Below are 24,898 nucleotides of genomic sequence, written 5' to 3'. Positions count from 1 at the left end.
TTAATAAAGTAGGTAACAAATTTTTTTTACTAATCTTATCATTAAAATAAATTAGTTTTATGTCAGATGTAAAAGAAAATAAAAATTAATTTTAATAATTTCATAAAAAATTATTATAATTAAGCTGAAATACAGAAAAAAATCTTTTGCATGATTTTCTGGTTATCTGCATATTTATTTTATAAAATAAAAACAAATAACTAAACTCAATTAAGAAGTTATAGTATAAGATTATTTCACTGATAGTCGTTACAAAGAAATATTACTTCTACCATATTTTCTTTATTGTGTAACAAACAAGATCTTTAATTTTCTTCCTTGTTATTTCGCGATTTCTGTTTGCAGTCTACATTTACTATTATTGGTTGGAAATTATGATGGTGGGGAAACATATTATATATTATTGGTCTCCCAGTTAACCAATCAGATTCTATCCGGCAGGAGTAATTTAAAAAAAAAATTTAATGAAAAAAATGCTCCTTTTTTCATGTTTTTAAAGTGGATTTTACTATTAATCACTTTCACTTTGAATTTTATTTCAAATCCATTCGAAGGCATTTTATTATTGTTAAAAATAAGTTATTTAATTAATTAATTGTACTATTCAGGATAGTATTATTAACAGATGATTTAAAAACTAAGAAACGTCTATTTTAAAATAAAATAAACAGTGATCAGTATAATTATTAAAAATTATTTATGTAAATTTAATTCGTCTATTTAATTGTCATGTTTGGTTACAACGATAGCGTCAGTAGGTTTTTATTTATATTTTACGTTTTGCAATACTGCAACTTAATTTCTACATAACAAAAATGAATTATTAATTTTCCAAACCATAAACATAAAAAAAAGCTCAAAATTACCTAGACTAAATATATATATATACATATTAAAAAGATAGACATTTTTGACATTTACGATAATTTTACTAATTACATATGTGTAAGAATTTCATTGAAGCAACTAATAAATCATGGAGTTAATTGAAAACAATATTATTTATCTTTTTCTTAACGTGAAAATAATTACTTAAGAAAATAATTCTAGGGTTACTATATAATAATTAATAGTTACGCTTCAGAAAATTAAATAAAAATGTATAAGGTCATTCAGCTTACAGTAACTAGGTATAACTGTAGCACTCTACTACAGCATCATAGCATACGATGATAAAAGTCAAGTTGTGCATCCGTTAGCGTCCGTGAAAAAATTTATTACTAGTTTAATTATTTAACTGAAATAGATATTAATGTATTATACATTAAAAACTAATTACAATGTTAGGTTTATTATTTAAGTTACGCTTTTGTATGTAAATAAATTTTATTTATTACACTAAAAAAGAAAAATTTTAATTTAAAATTAACACAGTTAATTTATGTTGTAGGTTTGTTTAACGTACACCCACTAATTAAATAATGATAAAGAAAAAAATTAAAAAAAAAAAGTTTTTTAAATTAACTAACAAAAGGTTCAAGTTAATAAGTATTACATTCACAAGTAATAATTAATATTTTGTTAGGGTTAACCTAACCTAATTGTGTCTTAGAAAGAAATTAGAAAGTTCTAAATATTTTAAAGGAAGTAAAATCTGTGAACACAATACAGCATGTTATTAATAAATTAAATTTTTACAAAGCTATTGAGGACATGGTTAAAAGATTATTAACGGTTAAAAGCAACTCGTTTATAATTTTATTAAGCGTTTACTGTGAAAGTATCGATGCGTAAATTTTAAACCATTTTTTTCAGAATAAAAGTTACAACTAATTCTTTCTCCAATTGCCTATCAACGTAATTTTTATTTTCTATCAATCTTTGATATATATATTTTGTATCCTATGATAAATGAATAAATTAAAGTACTTTTTATAAATATTGTTTGACCGACGGTACGTTTTCTTTTTTCTTTTTTTTTATTATTAGCATCCTTGTTTTAATCTGCATTTACGGCTGTAATCTCGGTTTCATTTCTTTACCTATTACTTAGCATCTTATTAATTTAATTCACATAACGGGATACGAAGGGAGAGTGCACGATCCTTCAACAAAAATAAAGTGATTCCGGTTTTTTTATAACAAAAATCTAAATTTCATATAAAATCTTGCATAATATCTCAACTAAAGTTGATTTAAAAAATATATTAATTAAGATTTACCGGTTTAGCAGCCAAATCTCCAACAAAAATCTTAAACACAAGAGTAAAAAAAAAATTCTTTATAAAAAAAATGTTACGTAAAACATATAAATTATTATCTTGTTATAGGTAGGTAGAAAATATAAACTATTCGATAATCGATAACCATAATATTAATTAAAATATCGATTCCTCGATGTTTATATCAATATTAAATCAATATCGTCTAACAATAATTTTTTTATTACCGATGTTTTGCCAATAAAAATGAAAAATAAAATTTAATCAAAATATCTGTTAGTGTTATTATTAATTTGAGCATTAAAATTAATTTAAATGTATAATTATTATACCTTATTAATATCATATGTACATAAATATTAAACATACTTAAGGCAACAATCTATGATAAGAAACAGGTTTTTTTGATTTTTCAATAACATATAAAGAATGTGGTTTTCCATTACCCGGGAAATATTTATGGAAAGTTTTCTTACCGGGTCTTCTTGGCCTATAATAACTAACTTTATGGTGTAAAAAATCATCTTTATCATTATCATGACTGTCGATTGTACTTTGTTCTGATATAGGATCCCATAATAGTTCTTTTTTAGAATTACCATTTGTTTTACGAGCTATCATCATTTTTTTCATAACCGGTATATTCCAATGATATATTCTTGATGGTTTTCCATTAGAGCTAAAATCGAGACCGATTTTATTGAATGATGCACCTGATGGTAATTGTGGTTGACTTTTAAGATTTTGTACGTCATTAAATTGAGGTGAAACCGGTTTAGAATGAGCATAATAATACGGGTTCGGTGGTAATTTAATAACAAACATATGCGAATCACCCGGTTGTGCTTTTCGTGATTGACTGGCTAATCTTTTCCTATGATGATTAATCATTGGCGTTTTTATTTTTGCCATACCAATTTTATGCAATAATTCAGCATTTTTCTTACCTTTTTTCAAATTATTATTTACCGGTGTAATTTTTCGACCAGAATTAAATCTTTTTGTTGCATTTTTATTAATTTCATTATGCGATGGTTTTATCGTATCGTTATTTATATTATCTTCTGTTTTATGATGTTTAGTTTCTCCTGTTTTTTCTTCATCTTCTTTTACTCCTGCTCTTTTTTTAACAGTCTTATCATCATTCGATGAAACTAATGTGATCAGCAATATCGTAAGGAATATTGATATCCATAATCTGTAACAAAAATAATTTTAAAATAAATTAGATTAAATAATTTAAATTTTATACAGTAATATAACTATAATAGATTATTATTTTTAAATTTAATATCATATTTTTCAAATAATACTTGTTACAATAAAATATATTATTCTATTATCACTACATTTTTAACTGGGAATTTTATTAACGGTATTGACCATTAATTTAGAAACTTGCGCCCTCTCTCTTCAGACGTGCACCATGTAATTATAAATAAAAAATTGTAATAAAACATCGTATATGCAGAGTGATAAAAAATATGACAACCTTAAGGAAGAATGGTTCCTTTTTTGTTGCAAATTTAATTGAGGAAAATTGAGAAAAAATGGGTTACACAATGCAGCAGAGAATATCTATTTTCTCCCAATACATTAAATGTTTTTGCCCAGACCCAGAATCCCTTCACAGAAAAGTATGGTATGAATGCACCAAACAAATCCTCCATGAAGTGGCTGTACGACATGTTCCAAGAGACAGGGAATATGGCAGATGCAGCCAAAAGTGGTCGACCGAAAGGGCTAACACCATAAAAGATGATTGACGTGCAAGCTGCATATTCTGTTAGTCCTAAGAAGTCTGTGCAACGTCTATCTAGCCAGTCTGGTCTCTACGTAGGTAATGCCCACACGGCATTGCGCAAGTGTTTAAAGATGCATTCGTGTTCATCACGAGTTTTTATCTGCATACATTGGAAAACGTGTAGCTTTCTCATCAGTGGTTCATGTCATATGTAACGCCTTATAGGGGAAGAACTCGATGATTGGTTTCGGTCTGACGAGGCATGGTTCCACCTTGATGGATACGTGGATGCAAAGAATTCACGCATTTGGTGTACGGAAATCCACAACAGCTGCACTAGTCTCCTCTGCACGGAAAAAAGTGGGTGTTTGGAGTGCTATGTCGCATGGGCAAATCTTCATTACGTTCTTTCACCGGACAGTAAACACTGAGCGCTACATACAGATGGTGCAAAAATTTGTAAACACCATACCTGCAGATCGGCTAGGGTACACGTGGTTTCTGCTGGATAATGCCACGACTCATACTTCCAATCACACTGTGACTTTCTTGGTTCAGTGTTTTCATAGACAAGTTATTTCGAAGGGGTTTTGGTCTCCTGAATTATCTCCTCCTGACTTTTTCTAGTGATAATACCTTAAGGATGTTGCTTACAAAACTCATTCTCACACCATTCCCGAACTACAAGGCGAAATTGAACGATGTGTCGCTGCAATTCCTCAATAAATGTTACAACACGTGTGTAAGAGCATGCACGTCGTATTCAGTTATGTAAATCGCATAATAGAGGCTACTTTCGATAACTACTGTAACTTACTCATTTTCCCATAAGTTGCGTTACTATTTGAAAAATCTGTATTAAAAAAAGTACTGGGGTGGGAAACCTATTTCTAGTTTGTGGGCGTTTTACTGGACGGATCGGGCGGTTTTTTATTTTATTCTGTTCGGAATGACCCATAGATATGTCATACTTCATCAGACCCCCAATCTTAAGTCTCCTCTGAGAAATCCTCAAAAAATCTAATTTATTATTTAACTGAAGAAATTTCCGAGGTTATTACTAACAGGAAATCACTTTGAAATTCTGTCGATGTTTGATGACGTATCCGCAGATACGTCATCAAACGTATGGAATAGCTATTCCATACGTTCTTTGATGGTCCTTCTTTTATATTCCACTTGGAATAGCCTGCGGGCTATTCCAAGTGGAATATAAAATAAAATTAGCCCGATCTGTCCTACAGAACATCTGGACGGACTGGAAATAGGTTTTCAGCACAAATTTTACCTGTGGTACGAAAAGAAGGGAAAGAATAATGGGTTTGGGATGAGACATGTAAATTGAATAGGTCTTAAGCCAATTTTTTAAAATATATACCATTACTTTGTAATAAAAAAGCTGCGGAACACAAGGATCCACTAGTTTTACTATTTAATTTTTAACATTGAATTCATAATAAGGGCAGTATGAAGTCGAAAAAATCATAATGAAATACAGTATATTATTTTGTAAAATACAGGAAAGTAATTGTGATTTTGATAGATTTATTTAACGTACTATTACAAATTAATAAAATAAAAATTTTAAATAATATTTTTATAAGTTATCAACAAATAAATAACCCTTCGGATCACTGTTCAAAAAAAAATTCTTTCTCATATTAACTGAAAAAAAATTTCTAAGAGTAAAAAAATATTTACGGATATTTCAATAAAATATCCCTTATTAAATGTTTAAAGTATTTATAAATTTTAATGTATATAAATAAAACATCCTTTAGTGAAAAAAATCTAACGACTTTCTATAAATATAAAATTGAGCAGTTTAAATTTATATATATATACTTATGGAAAATTTATTTATTTATAGTTATCATTATATTCAGTTAAGTAACACTGTATTTCGCGTATTGAATATTACACTTAATCAGTAAGTAAAAAATCATAAAAAAGTAAAATAATTTAATAATTAAAAAAGTCTGTAAAGATAATTAAAATTTATTAATAGAATTCTCATCGAAATATTATTAGCTTAGATTAAAAATTAACCTTGAGGTTAATTCCCTAACTCTTAAAGCTGAAAGATGATGGATGGGTAAGATACTCATTTTCCCACGGGAACTTTGACGTTACCATAATATTCAACTGAATCCCAATTCTTTTTAATATCTTTATCTCTTAACCCTTTTGAATGTCATTGATTTTCAGATTATTAAATCTGAAACTTAAAATTATATATATATATATATATATATATATATATATATATATATAATATATTATTTATAAATATAAATATAATATATTTATTATATAAATATAATATTATATTATATTAATGTTAGTTTTAACTAAAAAAATGTTCAGTGTTGTAATTGAATAGAGTTACTAAAATCCACGTGTCGAATGATTTGAATAATATAAATTAAATAGAATAGAATTAGTCAATATAAAGATTGATTTTATCCCTTCTGTTTGGGAGTACAATGGGATATTGATTAATAGTGACAGAATTATACCTCCTGGTGAGTTGTTTGAATGGTAGGATCTTTGTTATTTCTTTTCTTCTACCTGTATTGAATTAGAAAAATTTGCTCCGACAGACATGCATGGAAATTAAGTCTGTATTTATTAAACTACATTTCAATTAAAAAAAAAAATGCAATCTCTGTTTAATTATAATTTAATACTATTTAACTAAAATATAATCAATAATAGTGTTGGGTAAATGCAATTAGTCGACTTTTATTATTTTAAAGTTAAATAATGCTTTTAAACAATAGTTATTAATGTAATAACAGATAATAAGAAAATATGTACGTTTAAAATTGAATATTTTTTTACTAAATTCATATATAATACGTAAAAAGTAAACATTATAAATGGATCACGTTTAAATCAAATTAATTTAATTTTTTTAATTTTAAATATTGAAAATTGTATTCTGTATACTTTTTAGTTGAAGTAATGAATACTAGCAATATATTTCTATTTTATTTTTTACCAATTGCACAGTATAAATCTCTCCTGCCGTATGTATTTCAAAACTTTAAAAACTATTTTTTTTTTCCATATCTCCTCTGTAAATTATGTTTTAACCTTGACTTACGGTCTTCAGTTCCCTGAAACTGAATTTTCTGAAAATATTTTATAGGACATATTTAATTTCTGGCACTAGGTATCATTTTATAATAAAACTAGCAGACCCGGCAATGCTTCGCTATTGCTACATTTGAGTATATATTTATATATCAATTTAATTATAATATATATATATATATATATATAGATTAAATGAATAATTGAAGGTTTGATAAAACATTAACAAAGTGGATTTCCATAACATTACGGAACTTCACAAAATCTAACCTATCTCTTTTTCCCCTTTTACCCTTTCTGCCTTTCTCCCTTTTCCCTTTCATCATTTTCCTTTTTACCACATTCCCCTTTCCCTTTCCTTCCTCTATTTCGCTTTCCTTTATGCCCCTTTCCACATTCCTCTTTCCCAGTTTTCTTTTTTCCTTTCCCCAGTTTTTCCCTTTTTTTATTTTTTCCATTTTCCCCTTTTTCGATTTTTCCCTATTTCCCTTTACCGATTTTTCCTTTTCTCCCTTTATTCCCGCGCGTAAATCGGATCAGTAGTTTTTTAGTGTGTAGGACACACTTATCGGAAACATTGAAATTTCATCGTAAAATATTTAGTTGTTTTTACGTCCAACAGATAGCGCTAATTTAAAAAAAAAATGTTTTTACCTGTCACAGGTGTGACATCTTAGGTATATAAAACCACGCGTGTATTCGAATGCAACGTTGTATCAAAATTTCAAAGCAATCGGCGAAAAACGTTTAGAGATTTAAGATTTTTAACAAACGAACATTTTCATTTTTATTTATATAGATAGTAATTATTTAAATGTTGGTAAATTATTAACTTTCACACAACTTCATACAGATTTTAAAAATTCAATTACCCTAATCTCGGCTATACGGAAGTTTTAAAAAAATATATATCAACAAAAAATAAAAATTACCTTTAATTCCACTCTATGGAATTTTTTTTTAGTTCAAAATAGGTAAGTGAAAAGAGACCATTTATTAAAAAGATAAAACCACCTTACCTCCTTCCAGGTGTAGGATTTAAAATAATTAAATCCTTAATTTTTAATTAGTATTCTATTAAGCCCCTACACAGAAAAAATAAAACCAAAAAAATTACGTAATATATATCTTACTGTGAAAGATCGATATCTGGCAAATGTCGATATTCTCCGGTGAATGTTGTCTCATACCAAATACATAGGTGAAAGACCGAAATATTTGCTTATTCGGACCTTCGCCGGTATATGACGACACACATAGATAAGCTTTGGTGGGGGTGAAACTACATGTAGAAATTAAAAAAAAAAATCACCCAATATTAATCTCATAACGTAAATAGATTACGAGAAATCTCGTAAAAAAAAGGAAGTATAAAATTAAGCCAAACATAACCTACGGTCACTAACCTCATCTAATTAACGTTATATGTATAAATTGTATATGTTATTCTCCAACACTGAAAGCGATTAATCAAATTCACCAATGTATACTTCTGTCATCTTACTTCTATCATCTTATTTTTAAAATAAAGTATATTATCATCATTTTAGTTGGTGTATAGTACCCCGAACAATCAAAGGTAGTATTACAATGTTTCTTAAAAATTCAAATTTCTAGAAATAATGAGAAAGTCGTCTTAATAAGGTATAAAATAAATATTTACATACGCATCAGGTGTAACAATTGTGTTAACACTGGGTAAGTTCTCACAGTAGGTGGATTCATTCGAGCAGTCCTAAATTTTTTTTTTTTACTCTTGATACTAATGAGGTTATTTAGGTTATTGCACTTTGAATTTTTTTCCCGGGTATTCTAATATTACTATAAAACCAGAGTTTTATAATTCTTGACTTTTTGAGTTGAAAAATAAAATCGAGTTTCATTGTTCTACATATTGCATGTGTATTCGCATCTTCATTTATTTCTTTGTCTCAGGTTACACTTTCTAATTTTTGATTGTCTAAAACTTCAACAAACACTTTTTAATAATTTTTTACACGTGAGATGTTATTAAGTTGAAAAAATTTTAAGTTAAAGCGAGTAATTATTCCACAAATTTAACACCAAACATTTATTTACGTTTTAACTTCTATTTTAATTCGTCAACCAATTTTTTTTTTAAATTAAGTTAAATCAGAATTTCAACACATATTATAGAAAAAAATTTATAATTACATATTTAAAAAATGTTAAAACTTAATTTTTTGTTTGATATAACATAAATATTGTCGTTTGAAATATTTTTAACAGCGTTTTTAAAAAATGTATCTATATTAAACAAATTACACTCGCAAACTCGAATATATTTTTTAATCTTTGTCCTACGATAGAGGTTTTATTTAATTGTCTTCATTTATTTATCTTTAATTGTAAGAGATGTTTAACTGATCCTTATGACTAATTACAGTAAAGTTTGTCACAGTATTTTGTTTTATAAGCCAGTATTATTTCGAAGTAAACAAATATTTTAATTAGAAAGACTTTTTTTTTAATTCTACAGAAATCTAATTTAGATATTAAAATAATAATTCTGAGTAAAATAGTAAGAATCACAAAGTTCGTTAGATCTTCACCGGTAAGATTCCGCAGAACTGGATGGCACAGCGAAATCAGTGAACTATGTTTACAGTTCTAAACATGGCCTAACCTAAAAGTGAAATGAAAATGCGAAAAAAATTAAAATATAAGTATGAAAAAATTATATTTCAGTTCAGTTAGATACGAAATAAAGAATACTTTCAAAAAATACCTGGAATTTTCTTAGACAACGGTTTTTTTCCATTTGATGAACCACGGGACTCGAATATGTCGCTTTTTCTTTATTTAAAGGTGACTTTACGAATTGCGCCGCTAGGTAGCAGTACTTAATAGTACAAGCTAGCGTAAAAAACTTGATAATGTACTTTAAATAATAAAATTTAAAAGAACTACAGCTTGTTTTAATAGTAAATTCCCTTATGTAAATGAAAGTACTGAAGATGAAACAATTTTTTTAATTCCCATCACTTCATTAAAAAAAATAATAAAAGTGTTTACAAGGATTATAACTGCTAATAAAACATAAAAACCCCGAACAGTAGGAAAATGTTGCAAAGCAAATGTGGCAACAAAGATTTGTTATTTAAAACAGAAACAAATTCGATTGGTAATATTTTTATTTTATAATTAGAACTATTTGAACTAATTAATAGAGAAATAAAAAAAAATTCATTTAATAATAATATAAAAAGTGTGTCCACGGATACGATAAAAATCGAGGGTTACACTTACTAAGTAATAAGCGCAATACTACATCACGAATCTTCGATTCGTGAAGGTCATTAAACTACTTTTATTAAAAAAGGAAAAATATGGTATGAAATGAATAGTATGACTATGAACAAAAATAATTGGCCGTGAAATTCAAAAAAAAAAAAAAAAAGTATATTTGTCTGTTCTAGAAAGGCAATAAATTGTAATAATAAATCCATAAGATAACAATCAGTAATTCATAAAAATAATAATAAAAGAATAATCTAACAAAACCCAGTGATATCCAAAAAAATTAAAGTGAAATTGTGCACCGTAAGGCAACAGTCTCGCAAATATCATTTCTTCCGTTCAAAAAACAACTATTTCTGAAATACAAATAAATCTGTTTTTAATAAAAAGGATACTGATATCAAAAAAGGTAAGACACTTCCATTTATATTACGAAAATATGTTTTTAATTTATAATTTTGTTTAAAAAAAATACATATCAAATATATGTTGTAATGGACAATAAATACAATAATAGATAATACAATAGATAATAAACAATATTTAACCGTTCCATATAATAGCCAAAAATAAAAAAAATTTGTTACAAAACTCTTACCGGATTTCATTTATATGTAATACATATCAAATTTTTCAAAAATAATACAATTCTTATGATTTTTCATTGTTTAATAAATGAAATCGGGTTGGTAAGAGTTTTGTAACAAATTTTTCTATTTTTTTGCTTATTATCTGGAACGCTTAAACATTATTATCTGTCTATAACAAATATTTAACATAAAAATTCTAAATTAATAACAGATTTTGATAATAAAAATGTAGTGTCTCACCTTTTTTGTTATCAGTTTCATTTTTTTAAGAACAGTTTCATTAATATTGCAGAAATTTTGTTTTTTTTGAGCGGAAGAAATGATATCTGCGCGACTCTCACCGTAAGGTTAACAAATTCATTGTAATTTTTTTGGATAAAATTTAGAGAAACCAAATACAAATGTTAGAATTTTATTGGGGGTCCACTGAATCAGTTGACCCTTGAGTGGATCTGTTAAAAAACATAAAAAACCATACTCTGAACGTCTTACATATTTCAAAAAATTCAAGGAAAACTTTTGGTTTGTTTTTGTATTACTTGAGGATTATCATTGGGTGGTCCTCTTTCACTGATGGCCGGTCATACGACTTACTTATCGCTTTATTGTAGAAGCTGATTGTAAATACATAAAGAAATTCAGCAAAAAATTCTTAATAAAATGTATTTAACTAAATTATTACACTAAAATGATTAATACATGTGCATGTATTGTACATTTGCGTGAATAAAATGAACAAATGTGATCATGAAATTAAATATATATAACAATAAGTTATTAATGTAGTATTTCTCATACTGCATTGTATTTCATAACAACGCAGAAAGAAAACGAAAGTTAATTTTATACATATTAAGTAAAAAAAAAAACTATATTAAATAGAAAAAAAATCAAGCACATAAATCAAACGTTTGTTCTTATTGAAACAAACAGAAAGTAGAATTAAGGGATGTAAACATTGTTTTACTTTTGTTTTTTAAACCATCCACTTAAATTTTAGTTGTTTCATTTTATAAAAGAATAAGATTATAAATCAAAACATTGATCGATAAAAATCTATAACTAGTAAGTAGGCTATCCTTTATATACTTGGCAGATAAAAATCAAAACATCTAAAAAACAATGGAGAGAATAATTTTATTTTAGTTTTTTGTTCTTCTATTTTTTTTCTTGTTTAACTTTTTACACTGAGAGTTGAAATTAGAATCGATAAAAAGTCTGGCGGCAAGTTTGTTACTGAAATTCGAGAACAAAGTTGAAATAAAAAAATTAAAAAAAAAAACATTTTACAAAATGAGTCTGGGTAGAGAGTAAGTAAAGAAGAGAGAGGTTTGTAATAAGATGAAGAAGAAGAATAAGAAAGAGAATGAGAAGATTAAAAAGGACACGAAAGAAAAAGAAAGGACCACCATGAAGGTCGAGGTCAGAAGATGTCGATCGCTGTGGTAGACAAAGTAGTTTAAAAAAAAAATAAAAACAAGGGTCGAACGACATCCTTACTAATGAACCGTTTATGCAAAGACCCATTCACCAATCGCATTTTTTTTTTAACCTTCCACATTTCTTTAACCTATTCCGCACATAGTCTTTTTTTGTAGTCAGGAGGCGATTTGCAATAGAAATAACCTTAAGTCGAAGTGGTTTTTTCCAATTATTATTTATTTAACCACAACGGCAGGTAACGGTACTTTTATCTCATATTATACGATCCAAGTAACATAAGGTACATAATTTAGTAAATTAATTTTGCTTAATGGTATAAATTTAAGCATGAACATAAGTTAATGTTTTGAGAAATTTATCAAGACGTTTTGATTACTAATGGATCTATACCTTTAAAAATAATATTTGATCTATCATGATTTTTTTAAATAAAATTCTTATAATAGTTTAACATTTTGACCACGTTAGTGATTCAATCGATAGGGTCCATAAAGCTAAGCCAAAGATATAAATCTTTGTTTATTCTTTATCGATAATTAACTATGGAACTAGTTAGCAGCTTTCCAACTAACAATTTCTATTCCTATGTTAGTTAATCTCTTCAATTTCATCTACAACTAGCAACATAGTTTCTCTACCACTTGTCTAAAGTATTCTTCTTTCTTTCTACAATACATTCGAAGATCTTAGTCGTAAACCTTTCATATATAACGATACCTCTAATTCTAAGTTTTTCTCATGGAATTTATCAGAAATAAGATTGTTCGATCTTTCTTTAAACTTCTTTGTTATTATAGTTTGTATCTTAACATTACTAAACAAAATTATAGGAGAATCCAGACGACTGTGGGATTTTGGTAGATCAGTCTTATTTTATTTATGGTTAACCATTTCCTTTCCATTAAGGTATTATGGAGTGTATATAATTCACACTTTCTTAAAAAAAGAAATTATTGTTTACCTTATTTGGCCCAGTATCTTACAGCTGTAACGCGTTTTAGTTATTTAAAGTACAAATGACATTTATACAAATTGCTTTCTCTTCGAGTAATGATGTTCATATTCTTCATAATGATGTTCATTATCTAGTAGAGCTGTGATAAACGAGTAACTAGTAAATCTGAATATTATCTGTATTTCAATGAAATGGAATTTTTATATGTCCGTTTTATATTTGGAAAAATGAAGATGGTAGTGGAAGAGCAATCCACTCCTCATGTTCCTAATTTATCCTGGTGTGTGATTTTTATTATTCATGGAATAGTAATGTCATTTTTTCTTTTTTTTGGGTATGAGTTTCTTCGTAAGATAATTTACAATTTAAAGTTTATGGCAACCAGCATATATTAAGGTTGTTCAGTAATTAAAAAGACAAATGACAACAGTGGAAAATCTAATTCAAAGAATAAACTGAAATTGTATGACGTTCAAATTGGCACTCCTTACATAAAAAATATTAATTATTTCAAAGGAATTTTCATTGTTATAATCTTTTTTTATTTATTTTACAATCACTGCTCCGCTTTAAACATGTAACGCGGAAGAATAGCATAAAAATATATAATATTTTTATTTTCTGAAGGTATAAAACTTGATGAAATTCACTCGCGGATGTTATAACACGTGGTAAAAAGTGTATTAACCGTGCAAAATTTTATAAATGGTTTTAAATTGGGCAGAACAACTGTCAATGATGTTTATCATAGCAGAAAACCAGCAGAAATTTCAACTGACAAAATTTCATTAATGATCTCATTCGCAAAAGATAGACGCATAAAAATTTTGAAAATTACTGAAATGTTTTGTGAAAATATCGGAATTGTCCGTGATAAGCTCAGTTATCACAAAATATGTTCATAGTGGGTTCCGTCAGTGTTGACTCAAAACACACAAACACTCCAATTCACATTTGTAAGGAACTTAACAGTTTTTAATGGAAGATAATGTTCTTTCAAATAATTCATGATAAAACCGGTTGTATCATTTTTAGCCGGAATCCAACGTAAAGTATGGAATAGAAACATCTGAGTTAGCGTTCAAGGAAAAAATTAAAAAATTACGCGTCAGCCGTTGAAGTGATGCTAACGGTACATTTTGTGACTATAAAGGTTCAATTTATTGCTATTATGGGTAGAACGACGTACATTCAACAGTTAGTACCTTTTGTTATATGCTTGAAAATAAAGAAAAACCTCTTATAAGAAGGAAATATCCTGATTCTCTCTCAAAAGGCATAATTCATCTGCATGTAACACCTGATCTCATACCACTCAAAAACCATAAGAAAGTTATTTTTAGGTTGGGTTGGGAAGTATTCTAACACCCACCTTACAGTCTTGATCTTGGACTAACAGATTCTTTTTTTTTGTCCTTTCAAATAGTTTTTACGTTGCACTAATTGTGGTGACTATGAAGAGCGATACAAGAATGGTTAAGACAATGTGACCAATTCTTTACTTACGAAATAAAAAAGCTTACAAAAAGTTGGGACAAGTACCTAAGTATAACCCAGAATTATATAGAAAAGTAACTTTAGCTTCACTTTCATTTAGTAGACAATAACTTTTTCTACAGTTATTTGTCTCTTTTATTATTGAACGACCTTCGTATATTTTTCTCATATTAAAAACCACTAATAACGAAGGTAAATATTATTGTTTTTTTTTTTCATATTATCTTTTCTACATTTAACATAAAATTTCTTTATATACACGATACTTTATGAATGATAAAATATTTAAATAAATGAATTTTAAAAATAAACGTAGGAAAAAATGTAATAATTATCAAGAATAATAAGATTCCATATCAGATTTGGCAGGAAAATTAAGGACTGAACCTTAACATTCTTCTAACATCAAGGTCATCAAAATTTATTCATAAAATCAATCCACAAGTAGATTCAACTTCACTCTAGTTAACAATCTGGACTAGTCGTACAACGAACTTCAATACATTTAGAAAATACAGCTCTAAATTAACTCCAATTTTACCTCGTCAGGTAACATAATGAGAAAGATAATACAAAGCAAATAATTATTAAAAAAAAAAACAAACTTAGAACCGACAACAAGACCTGTAATGTGATGCACGTCTATAGAATTATAAGTTCCCACTGACTCTACCGATGCTGTATATATATCGTATATTGATATATTGGTTTTATATATAATGTATATTGGGCCTGAAAGGTTTAAGACGAAATATCTCGATTTTTTAAGATTTTATTACCGGTGCTACACATCTTGTACAGAAACTCACATTACCTCCCCAGCAGAAGACCATATAACATCATCTAACTTTTAACGGCGAAAAACCTTTTTTTTGATAATTTTCAATTTTTAATTTTTCACCGATTTTTTTGTACCTAATCAATTTTTCAACATCATGGTACACCGCGAAATGTAGCTGCATCGATTGCAAAAAGATTTATTTCGATCAGATTAATTGGAAAAAAGTTACGCGTGAACAAACTTTAAAAAAAAAAGAAAAAACACGGGAGGAATTCATAACCACCTAAAGTCGGTTAAAAGTTAATTTATCTTCAACTATTTTATTATGAAATAATGATTTACATATAATGTCTCAAATCATTAAATATTTGAGACAATGTGAATTCATATTTTCTTAAGAACACAAATTAAAAAATTAAAAAAGCATAATTACATTAAATAGTATACTCAAGGTAAAAAAAAAAACCATAAAACATTCTGAACCAGTTAAGCTGGAGAGAGTGAGAAATTAATTAAATACATTTATGCTGTTGTTTTTTCACATCTATAAACCAGACCCGATGAAAACAAGATATTCAGTTATACCGTCACTCGATTTACAACATATAATAAGTGTTTATTTAACATTACAACTTAAAGAGAAAACAAAACTGACTGGTATTTCTTGTAATGCAGTTGCTTTACATGCATCATAGAAATTATTATAGTAATAATAATTTATTTATTAGGGGAGAGTAAAAATAACAGCTATTTAAATTAGTTACTTATACCTATTTTACTACCTATTTTTTACCTATTTTTTTTTAATGAATTAAATGTTTAAATTTATTTATTTAACGTAATATAATACTACATAAATTAATATATATGTAATATAATACAGAAAAACCTATTAAAAACATAAATAAGAATAATAAAGAAAATTAATTTTATATTACAGTTACTATTATAAGTAACTGTAATTATTGGTATTTATATTATTTTATGTAATGTTAAACAAGAAACAAGCATACATAGTTCAGTTATTGTATAATTTTAGTGTTAAAGCAGCAAATTAATCTCCAGTAATAAAAGTTTAAAAAGAATTTTAAATGTATTAGCATAAATTATTGATTAAAAGTCAGTATAAAATTTAATGCATGTTACCCATTAAATCTTAATTTGATATATATGTCTACTTTGCAGGTTATTATTATTTAACTATAATTTTATATCAAATTATATTGTAATTTTACAAGTTTACGAATAATTATTATATACCACCAGGTTAATATCTTTCAATCTTGCTCTATATACGTTCAATTTTTCAAGATATCTTTCCTTACAACATTTTAAATAACTTGTTTTTTTTTTTTACGTCTAAAATGAGTGCAAAGATGTTTAGGAACACTTTTTTTAATGATAAAAATGTTGTTTGAAAATTATTGAATTTTGTACCATTACAATTTAAAAAAACCTCTAGACTGTATTAGTCGTGTTGTATCTTTCCCGATGAGTTTGATTAAATTTTAATATAAACGATTTATAATAATTATAATAAAGCTAGCGAAGTTGTATTTTATTCGCTCTTAAATTTCCTGTCAAACATTATAACTTCAAATCATTACTGAAATTTTTCGTAAAAAAACTGAAGAAAAAAAAAAAAGCAATGTCCTATGTTTGATGTAACTTTTGTTCCTAAAAAAAAATTCTACTTCTTAAAAACTAATATTTTCCGTTGCCTTTAACCAATATGGAGATTTTACGATCAACTTTATTCCATTTATCGGCTGTTAATAGACGGTTTCGTCAAGTATGGTAATTTAAAAATTAACAAAAAATCTTTTACAGTTCTGCGCAAGAAGATAAAATTTTCGTTTCCGACGCGCTCACTATTTCGCAGTCAGAAACGCACTGATTTTCAGAGTACAACACACTACGTATGTTCGACTAACAAGTAGACCCTACAAAAGCACCAAGTTTCAACTCATTCACTGCATAAGCGAGTATGAAAAATACGTCATTACGAAGTTAACATAACCTCAAATGTATTTTTACATTAAATTGAGCGTAACTAAGATTCGACCAATCTTCATCAAATTTTTACATGCAAACATCAGATACATTACCATAACTTAACTTAATTTCAATAAAACTGATCTGGTTTTTTTGAAGATTTTTAAGTCACAAATTTTTATATATGAATATTATTTTTGAGATTTTCGAGCCACAAAATTTTATACAGAATATTTGTGTAATCCTCATAAATCAAAACTTAAAGGAAATTCAATTTCACCCCCAATCCCATTATGCGACCAAAAAAATACCTCAAACTGAGGTAACGTTGTCTGTTGTCGACCTTAAATTGAGTGTAACTCAGGAAAACTCAACCAGTCTTCGTCAAATTTTCAGATTCACAACTTCAAACACACTACTACAACATATTTAAATTTCAGTGAAATTGATGGAGTAGTTTTGGAAATTTTCGTACATACAATTATGTATGTAAGAAAATTACATTTTATGAAAATAGTATTTTCATATCACCTATACCTCAAAACGTAAAGAAAATTCAATTTCATTCCTCTCCAATCCCACGTGCGACCGAATGTAGTGCTGTACTTTTCTTTGAAAAGTCGGTTAAAAAAAATCCTAATATTTGTTTTGATAAAAAGATTAAGAAAATTTGTATCTTAATTAAATTTAAAAATTATTTAACAAAAATGGATTAGTGTTTGAAAATAAATCTTTTAAAATAAAAAATAACTGGCTGTGTAAAAGTAAAGAACTGAAACGGTAGAATAATAAATTGCATTGAAGACTACTACTCATAACAAAATGCGCCAGCTAATCCTTTTCTGACGAGAGTTACTATATATATTGCTCATTATAATAATAAATATTTAACAATATATTTATAAGAATAAGATGGTAAATAAACATAAACTTGATAACAAGAACACCCTCAAAAACTAGACTTTCGATTATTAAAAAAAATCATTATCAATAAGTACTAAGGAAACAAATTTTAAATAAGCAAGTAAACTAAAAAATAAACAATACTTATAAAACATTATAAATTAAATATTTCTACCAATGTTTATAGAATAAAAATAAAAAATAAAAACAAATGCTGGCCAAAAATACGGATCGTTTTAAGCAATACCAGTCAAAATCATAAAGTTAGCTAAAAATATAAATTAAAAAAAAAACCTAGACCTAAAAAAGATTTATTTTATTCGGTTTTTCAGGTCATAAACTATAAGAAATCTCTAATTCTACTCCTTAATTAGCGTACTAAAAATTTCAGTACGAATTCATTTCACCGGGTAGCTGAAAACGAGCGAAATAGTCGTAACTCGCAAATGAAGCATTTTAGAACGAATATGTTTATATAAAGTTTTTACATTATTTTTACGAGTAGAATAGGATATAAAAGTTCTGGGAGAAATACGTAATACACTATATATATATATATATATATGTGTGTGTGTGTGTGTGTGTGTGTGTGTACATATATATATATATATATATAACATATATATATGAGTGGTATTGAAATATGGAATCTATTTAATTAATAGATTAAATCTATTAATTTAATTAATAAGTAGTGTTGCAAATTATTAGTTTTTGTGTATTATTATTATTATTGTAAATTCTGTTATTATCAATGTTTACGCCATTAGTTCCAACATTAACTGTTTAAATTGTGCTGCTGGATGTATTTCTGAAGATAATACTAAATTAAAACGTTACTATGGGGCGTTTACCTCGTTTTATTACTACCGCGATTTTTCTGTTTTATTTTTTCAAATATTTTTATAACTCAAAAACGAAGGTACTTATCGAGAAACGGTTTATGCCATCACTTTTCTTGTGAATTGTTACATTAAAATCGTTTATTACATTGTTACATGTCCATCTTCCTATTAAAAAACATCTTGATTTTAAGTGGCGGATCCAAGATAACGGATAAAAATTTCAAACATACTATAAAGCAGTAATTTTGTAACTATGTACGAGTAGATCCTCACGTATTTCTACCTCCTACTATCCCTCAGTTTTGAAAAATGAAGCTGTGTCCATACTTTAATATTATTTTGTATACTGTATATATGTAGAGTTGGAAAGAAGCAGTAAAAAAACTTAATCCAATCAAACAGATATCCCATTCCACGAACAAAATTTAAGTGAAGAACAAATCATTTAATGTAATTGTAATTGAAAACTTTCAGAGAATAATTTTTAATTACATATAAAATTCTGAAAAGCTAATATTAATGCAATAGTGCTATTCAAAATGGAACTTCTGCAACAATGAGCCAACTTATCCGTTTACTAATAAATACCATGAGTTCATTCATGACTTAATAATAAATTTTCATTAGTAAATATATTTGCTTTTTTATATTAACAAAACTACTTTCTTTTTTATTTATTAAAAAATGGCAGGTAACTGAAATCTCGGTAAATAATTAACATTCAAATTGGATGAGGGTTTTGAGAAAAGATCACTTAATAGCATCGGCGGCTTGCGTTTAGGCACTGTGGAACTGCAGAACTCCCTATTTACACTTGATGTTATCGGTAACATTTAATATAATGAGTTCTTTTTTCTTTAATTCTTCTTTATACTTGTACAATATATAATCCTTAAACTTAATGTCAGTAGCCATCCCCCAGTTTATGAAAAATATACAAAAATCGTTGTATGGAACTGTGCGCTTCACAGTTCCACAGGCGTAGTTTGGCTGTTGTGCGCATGCCCACATAGGAAGCTGCACGCGAAGCTGCAAGGGAGAGAGAGCACTGTCGCTTCCGGAGAGCCGACCCTGGCGTGCTGGTGGAAGGTAGTTTTATTTTTACTTCGCGTGTGTATGAATTTTCTAGTTTAGTCGGTAGAAGGAATATGAAAGTGGTTTAGTTATTTTTTCAGTAATGATCAGAAGATGGAGGAAAGCAAGGGCTCTTTGGTACAAAATCTATCCAAAAACACGCTGTAAATACGAAAGAGAAGGTAATTAGTAAAAACTAATTATGCATTTGTTTCTTTGTACATAGAAATTTAAATTAAGCACCACTGCACTGTACTGTTTTTAAGCGGATATTCTATTAAGTTATTATCTAATAATACCGAATAAAGGCGTACTTAAATGTACATTGTGTACCATATTCTTGTATGTGATAAAATGTAGAATTAGATTATTAGCCTGCTTCCACCTATTCTATCTGATTCATTTTTTTCGGTTCTTTTATTTTACAGAAACTTTAGCCATGACCTTGAAAAGCCCCAGAAATAAAAATTTTCTGAAGCAGCACCCCTACTAATTTTAGCTACGAGTCGCCACTGCTTAATTGGGTGTTAATACGAAAATCTAAATTTGAGTTAGGATAATATGAGCTTTAAAGTGTTAAAAAATCAAAAATCTGTTCAGTAGTAATTTAATTTTTCTTCAAAACACTCCTTTTTATGACACATTTCACTAATAAGAGCACAAATTAACAGTACTGTGATTTGGTATTAAAATAAAATCATCTTCTTTATCTCGATATGTAAACGTTATCATAAAGTAACTTATTAAGATTAAAACTCATCGGCAAAGATATAATACAATAATGTAGTAAAAAATTAGCTTTAAAGATAAACTTTTTTAAAAATAAAAATGAGAAATAATAAATAAATTTTTCACTTTAAATCATATTTATTTATAAATATTTTATTAAGATGGTATTTTATTCAAAATCTATTGTATTTTACAACAATTAGAATCACAATCATTCTTTTTTAAGATCCACCCACCTTTTGTAAAAGAAAACACCGAAAAAGCATGCGCCTTAGGGTCTAATAAATTAAAAAAAAAAAAACAGCTGTTGTCTGGTTAGGCCTATTATAAAAAAAAATAAAAAACAATAACAAGAAAAAAGCGTGTGAACGCAACGTGTGTACATATATACAAACACACATAGACACATGCACTATATTTTAATAAAATAATAATATACTACAATATATATACTCAAATAATAATTGATTGATTAGATTAAAAAATAAAAAAAAAAAAATACAATGCTTCCGGACAAAAAATATACCAAAAAAAAAAACCATTAATAAGCCTATAATCACCGGCTCTATCAAAACACCCCCCAACCGTCCCTTTAAACCCTCTTTCCCTTCTTATCTTAATTGTAAGGAAGGTTCGTTGATCTTTAATATGTAGTTTGTATATATATATATATATATATATATATATATATAACCATTGTTATACAATATTTTGTTTTGTTGCCTGACCGTCATTTATAAGTTTCATATTATTCCGTCACACATTTTAAGTTATGCATTCATATATTGATTGGATAAGATGGATCGTTTTTAATCAACCTGACATCATTTTCAATCGCCCATTTAGGTTATGTTTTTTCTTTTTTCTTTAAGTCAAGAGTTAAACACCTTTCTTCTGGATGCATATAATTTATATTTATGGTAGGTACCAGAGCCATCAGTTATAAACGACTTAACCAATAACCTAAACCTAAATCTATTATAAAAAAGGACCTATCTGAAAAATAGTAAACATCTCTTTCCAGGTTTATTTAGGGAATTGAGGAGTTAAGTGGTTTCCCATTTCCTTATTTATTGAAATTAACGTAATTTTTAACATATCCAATTCTCGTAAATGAAATGTTAAAAATTCTAAAATCTGGATGTAAAGTAAATATCATTAATCTTGGAGACAGTAACTTTGAATGCGATAATAAAATTCTCATTAATGAAAACGATAATATTTATCTTGCCAATAAAGCAAAATCTCTGGGTTTTTATTAGATGACAAGTTTTCTTGAAATGATCAAATTTGTTTTTGAAAATTAAATTAATTTTGCTTTGAAATTCCTCGATAAAAATTTACCTTGTCATAATTATTAAATATTTATTATGCTTAATATTTATTTATTTATTATATAAACAATTTATAAACAAAAAAAGAGTACAATAAGAGAAACTAAAAATAGAAACTAATTAAATATAAATATTTAAGCTTCCAATCCGTCTAGCACTGAAGCATCAACTTTCAATAAGTCGCTTCAATTTACCTTGGAAAGACTTGAGGGCACATTCCCTATTTATATGTCTGATTGTCTGGTTTGCAACTCAGCAGTCACATCCTAGAGATTCCGCAGTGCACTACTTATGTATTGAATCTGCGCATCTCCATATGTATTATACAAAATTTATAATGCGATTGCTAAGTTGAAGCACCGCATTGCACAATTCCATGCAAAAGAGTATCTGTAGCATTCCTAGCCACGTAATGAACCTGCAGATTCCGCTGCTAAAGACGTATGCAGTCACTGCTTTTCACCGCTCGTATTACTACTTCCGATTTTATTAATTGTCTCATACCCGCTCTTCGAGCATGGCAAGGTGGCTGGACTGGACTGCTATAGTGGATAATAAACTCCGGTACGTCAAAGATACGTATTGCCTTAGAGGATTCTTCATGCAGAAAAATTCGCCAGGAGGAATTGGTCCTCAGCCGACGGTGGTAGGACAAACCTGAGCCACTAAAATATTGTCCAGAAAAATTTGCTGAATCACGGGCAATAATAAGGAACTTTTAGACCGAGTTTTGTTGTTTCTACGAAGTATTAATATTTTGCATAAAATTTAATATTGTTTTTGTTACGTGAAACAATCATTATTGAATCGTTTTTGTTATTCGTGTATATTTTGTTTTTGTGTTGAACACTTTTTTAGTGTAGTTTTCTGCCTAAAATTGTTTTTTTTTTCTTTCAATTTTTCTGTAATCCGAGAAGGGGCCTTTACACCCCTCTCGAACTTTGTCAAAAAATTATATTTATGTTTATTTAAATCTTTCATTTTCGTATTTTATTGTGAAGATTCCGACTGTGATAATAGTTTTAAGTAAGTTTTTAGTAATATTTTATCTGTATTATTATATGGAAGTGAAACTTGGACGATCGGAGTACCTCAGAAGAAATGATTAGAAGCTTTTGAAATGCGGTGCTATAGGAGAATGTTAAAAATCAAATGGATGAATAGTGACATATGAAGTGTTGTGGCAAATTGTTGAAGAAAGAAGCATTTGGAAAAATATAGTTAAAAGAAGAGATAGACTTATAGGCCACATATTAAGGCATCCTGGAATAATCGCTTTAATATTGGAGGGACAAGTAGAAGGGAAAAATTGTGCAGACAGGCAATGTTTGGAATATGTAAAACAAATTATTAGGAATGTAGGATTTAGGGGGTATATCGAAATGAAACGACTGGCACTAGATAGGAAGTCTTGGAGAGCTGCATCAAACCAATCAAATGACTGAAAAAAAATTGAATTGTAAGTTTTAGTTTTTTTTTTTGGGCGATGATAACACGAAAGCGTTTTCCGCCCTTCAAAAGAAAAAAGAAAAATTCGGTGTGAATTCCGTTTAATTTGACCCACATCTTATTGTCGAGCTCTGTACCAAGGGGGGGGGGGGGTCGTAGTTATACACCATGAACAATTCCCGTTCCTCATGATTTTCAATGAGTCGACAATTCTGATCCCTTAAGTCTCTCATTTCGACAAGACGCTCAGATTTCCATAACGGTGAATTTCTGAAGAGGAGTCTATCTGGATAGGTTTGTTAGTTCCAGATTTTCTAATTATTTACGGTACTCTTTAAGAAGAGCCAATTCTATGGGTTGCAGTGGGATAGAAGTTACTCAACAGAGAAGCCAGTAAGTGGGTGTTGGTCTAATTGTTTCACTTATTAAATGCATGGTATGGTTCAGCTGAACATCAATCAAGTTGGAGTGTGGCAGTTGTGTAGCCAAACTGAAACACAATACGATGGAAAAACCATGACAATGAAAGATGTACCCAGGATGTCCACTGAAACACCCCATGTCGTACCACATAGGTTTTGGATAATATTATTGTGTTTTTACCTTGACAGCGGTACGCGTAAGATGTTTCCTGAACTATATTCTCGTCTAAGAACAATTCCATCTCTTGGGTTCCCTCAAAAAGATAGAACGAGTTTTTATAATAAACTGTATTATATGGATCAGTTTGTAATCTAAAATAAACGAACCTTACGTAGTTAAAAAAAGCACCGTTCTTGTAAAATAACAATTCTATTAGTTTAACTTAACAAGACAAAAACTGTTAATATAACAAACACAAGTACACCTGTAATATACGTATAATTTTCTTTCGATAAAAATATAAGAATTTAATTTTTTAAATAGTGTAATTAAAGTAATTATGTTCATATTTTTGTACTATAATATAATCATACTGTACTTTATTATTATTTTTTTAATAATACAAATTTCTTGTTTAATGAATTTGAATATGCGGTTATAAAAAGACTATTGCA

The 24,898-nt window shown here is 27.9% G+C and overlaps 1 protein-coding gene across 1 annotated transcript in view; it reads right to left on the bottom strand.

Annotated features, from left to right (window-relative positions):
- Positions 1 to 1,521: 1,521 nt before the first annotated feature.
- The window catches only part of LOC142329866 (uncharacterized), a 171,440-nt gene continuing 148,063 nt past the window's right edge, over positions 1,522 to 24,898 (bottom strand). Inside the window, exon 2 of the mRNA XM_075374749.1 lies at positions 1,522 to 3,360. Coding sequence (XP_075230864.1) covers positions 2,532 to 3,360 — 829 coding nt within the window. The 3' untranslated portion in view covers positions 1,522 to 2,531. The remainder of the gene's footprint in view (positions 3,361 to 24,898) is intronic.

This window comes from Lycorma delicatula, chromosome 9 (assembly GCF_047948215.1).
Source record: "Lycorma delicatula isolate Av1 chromosome 9, ASM4794821v1, whole genome shotgun sequence".
Taxonomy (NCBI): domain Eukaryota; kingdom Metazoa; phylum Arthropoda; class Insecta; order Hemiptera; family Fulgoridae; genus Lycorma; species Lycorma delicatula.
This window is presented reverse-complemented; position numbering and strand designations above follow the sequence as displayed.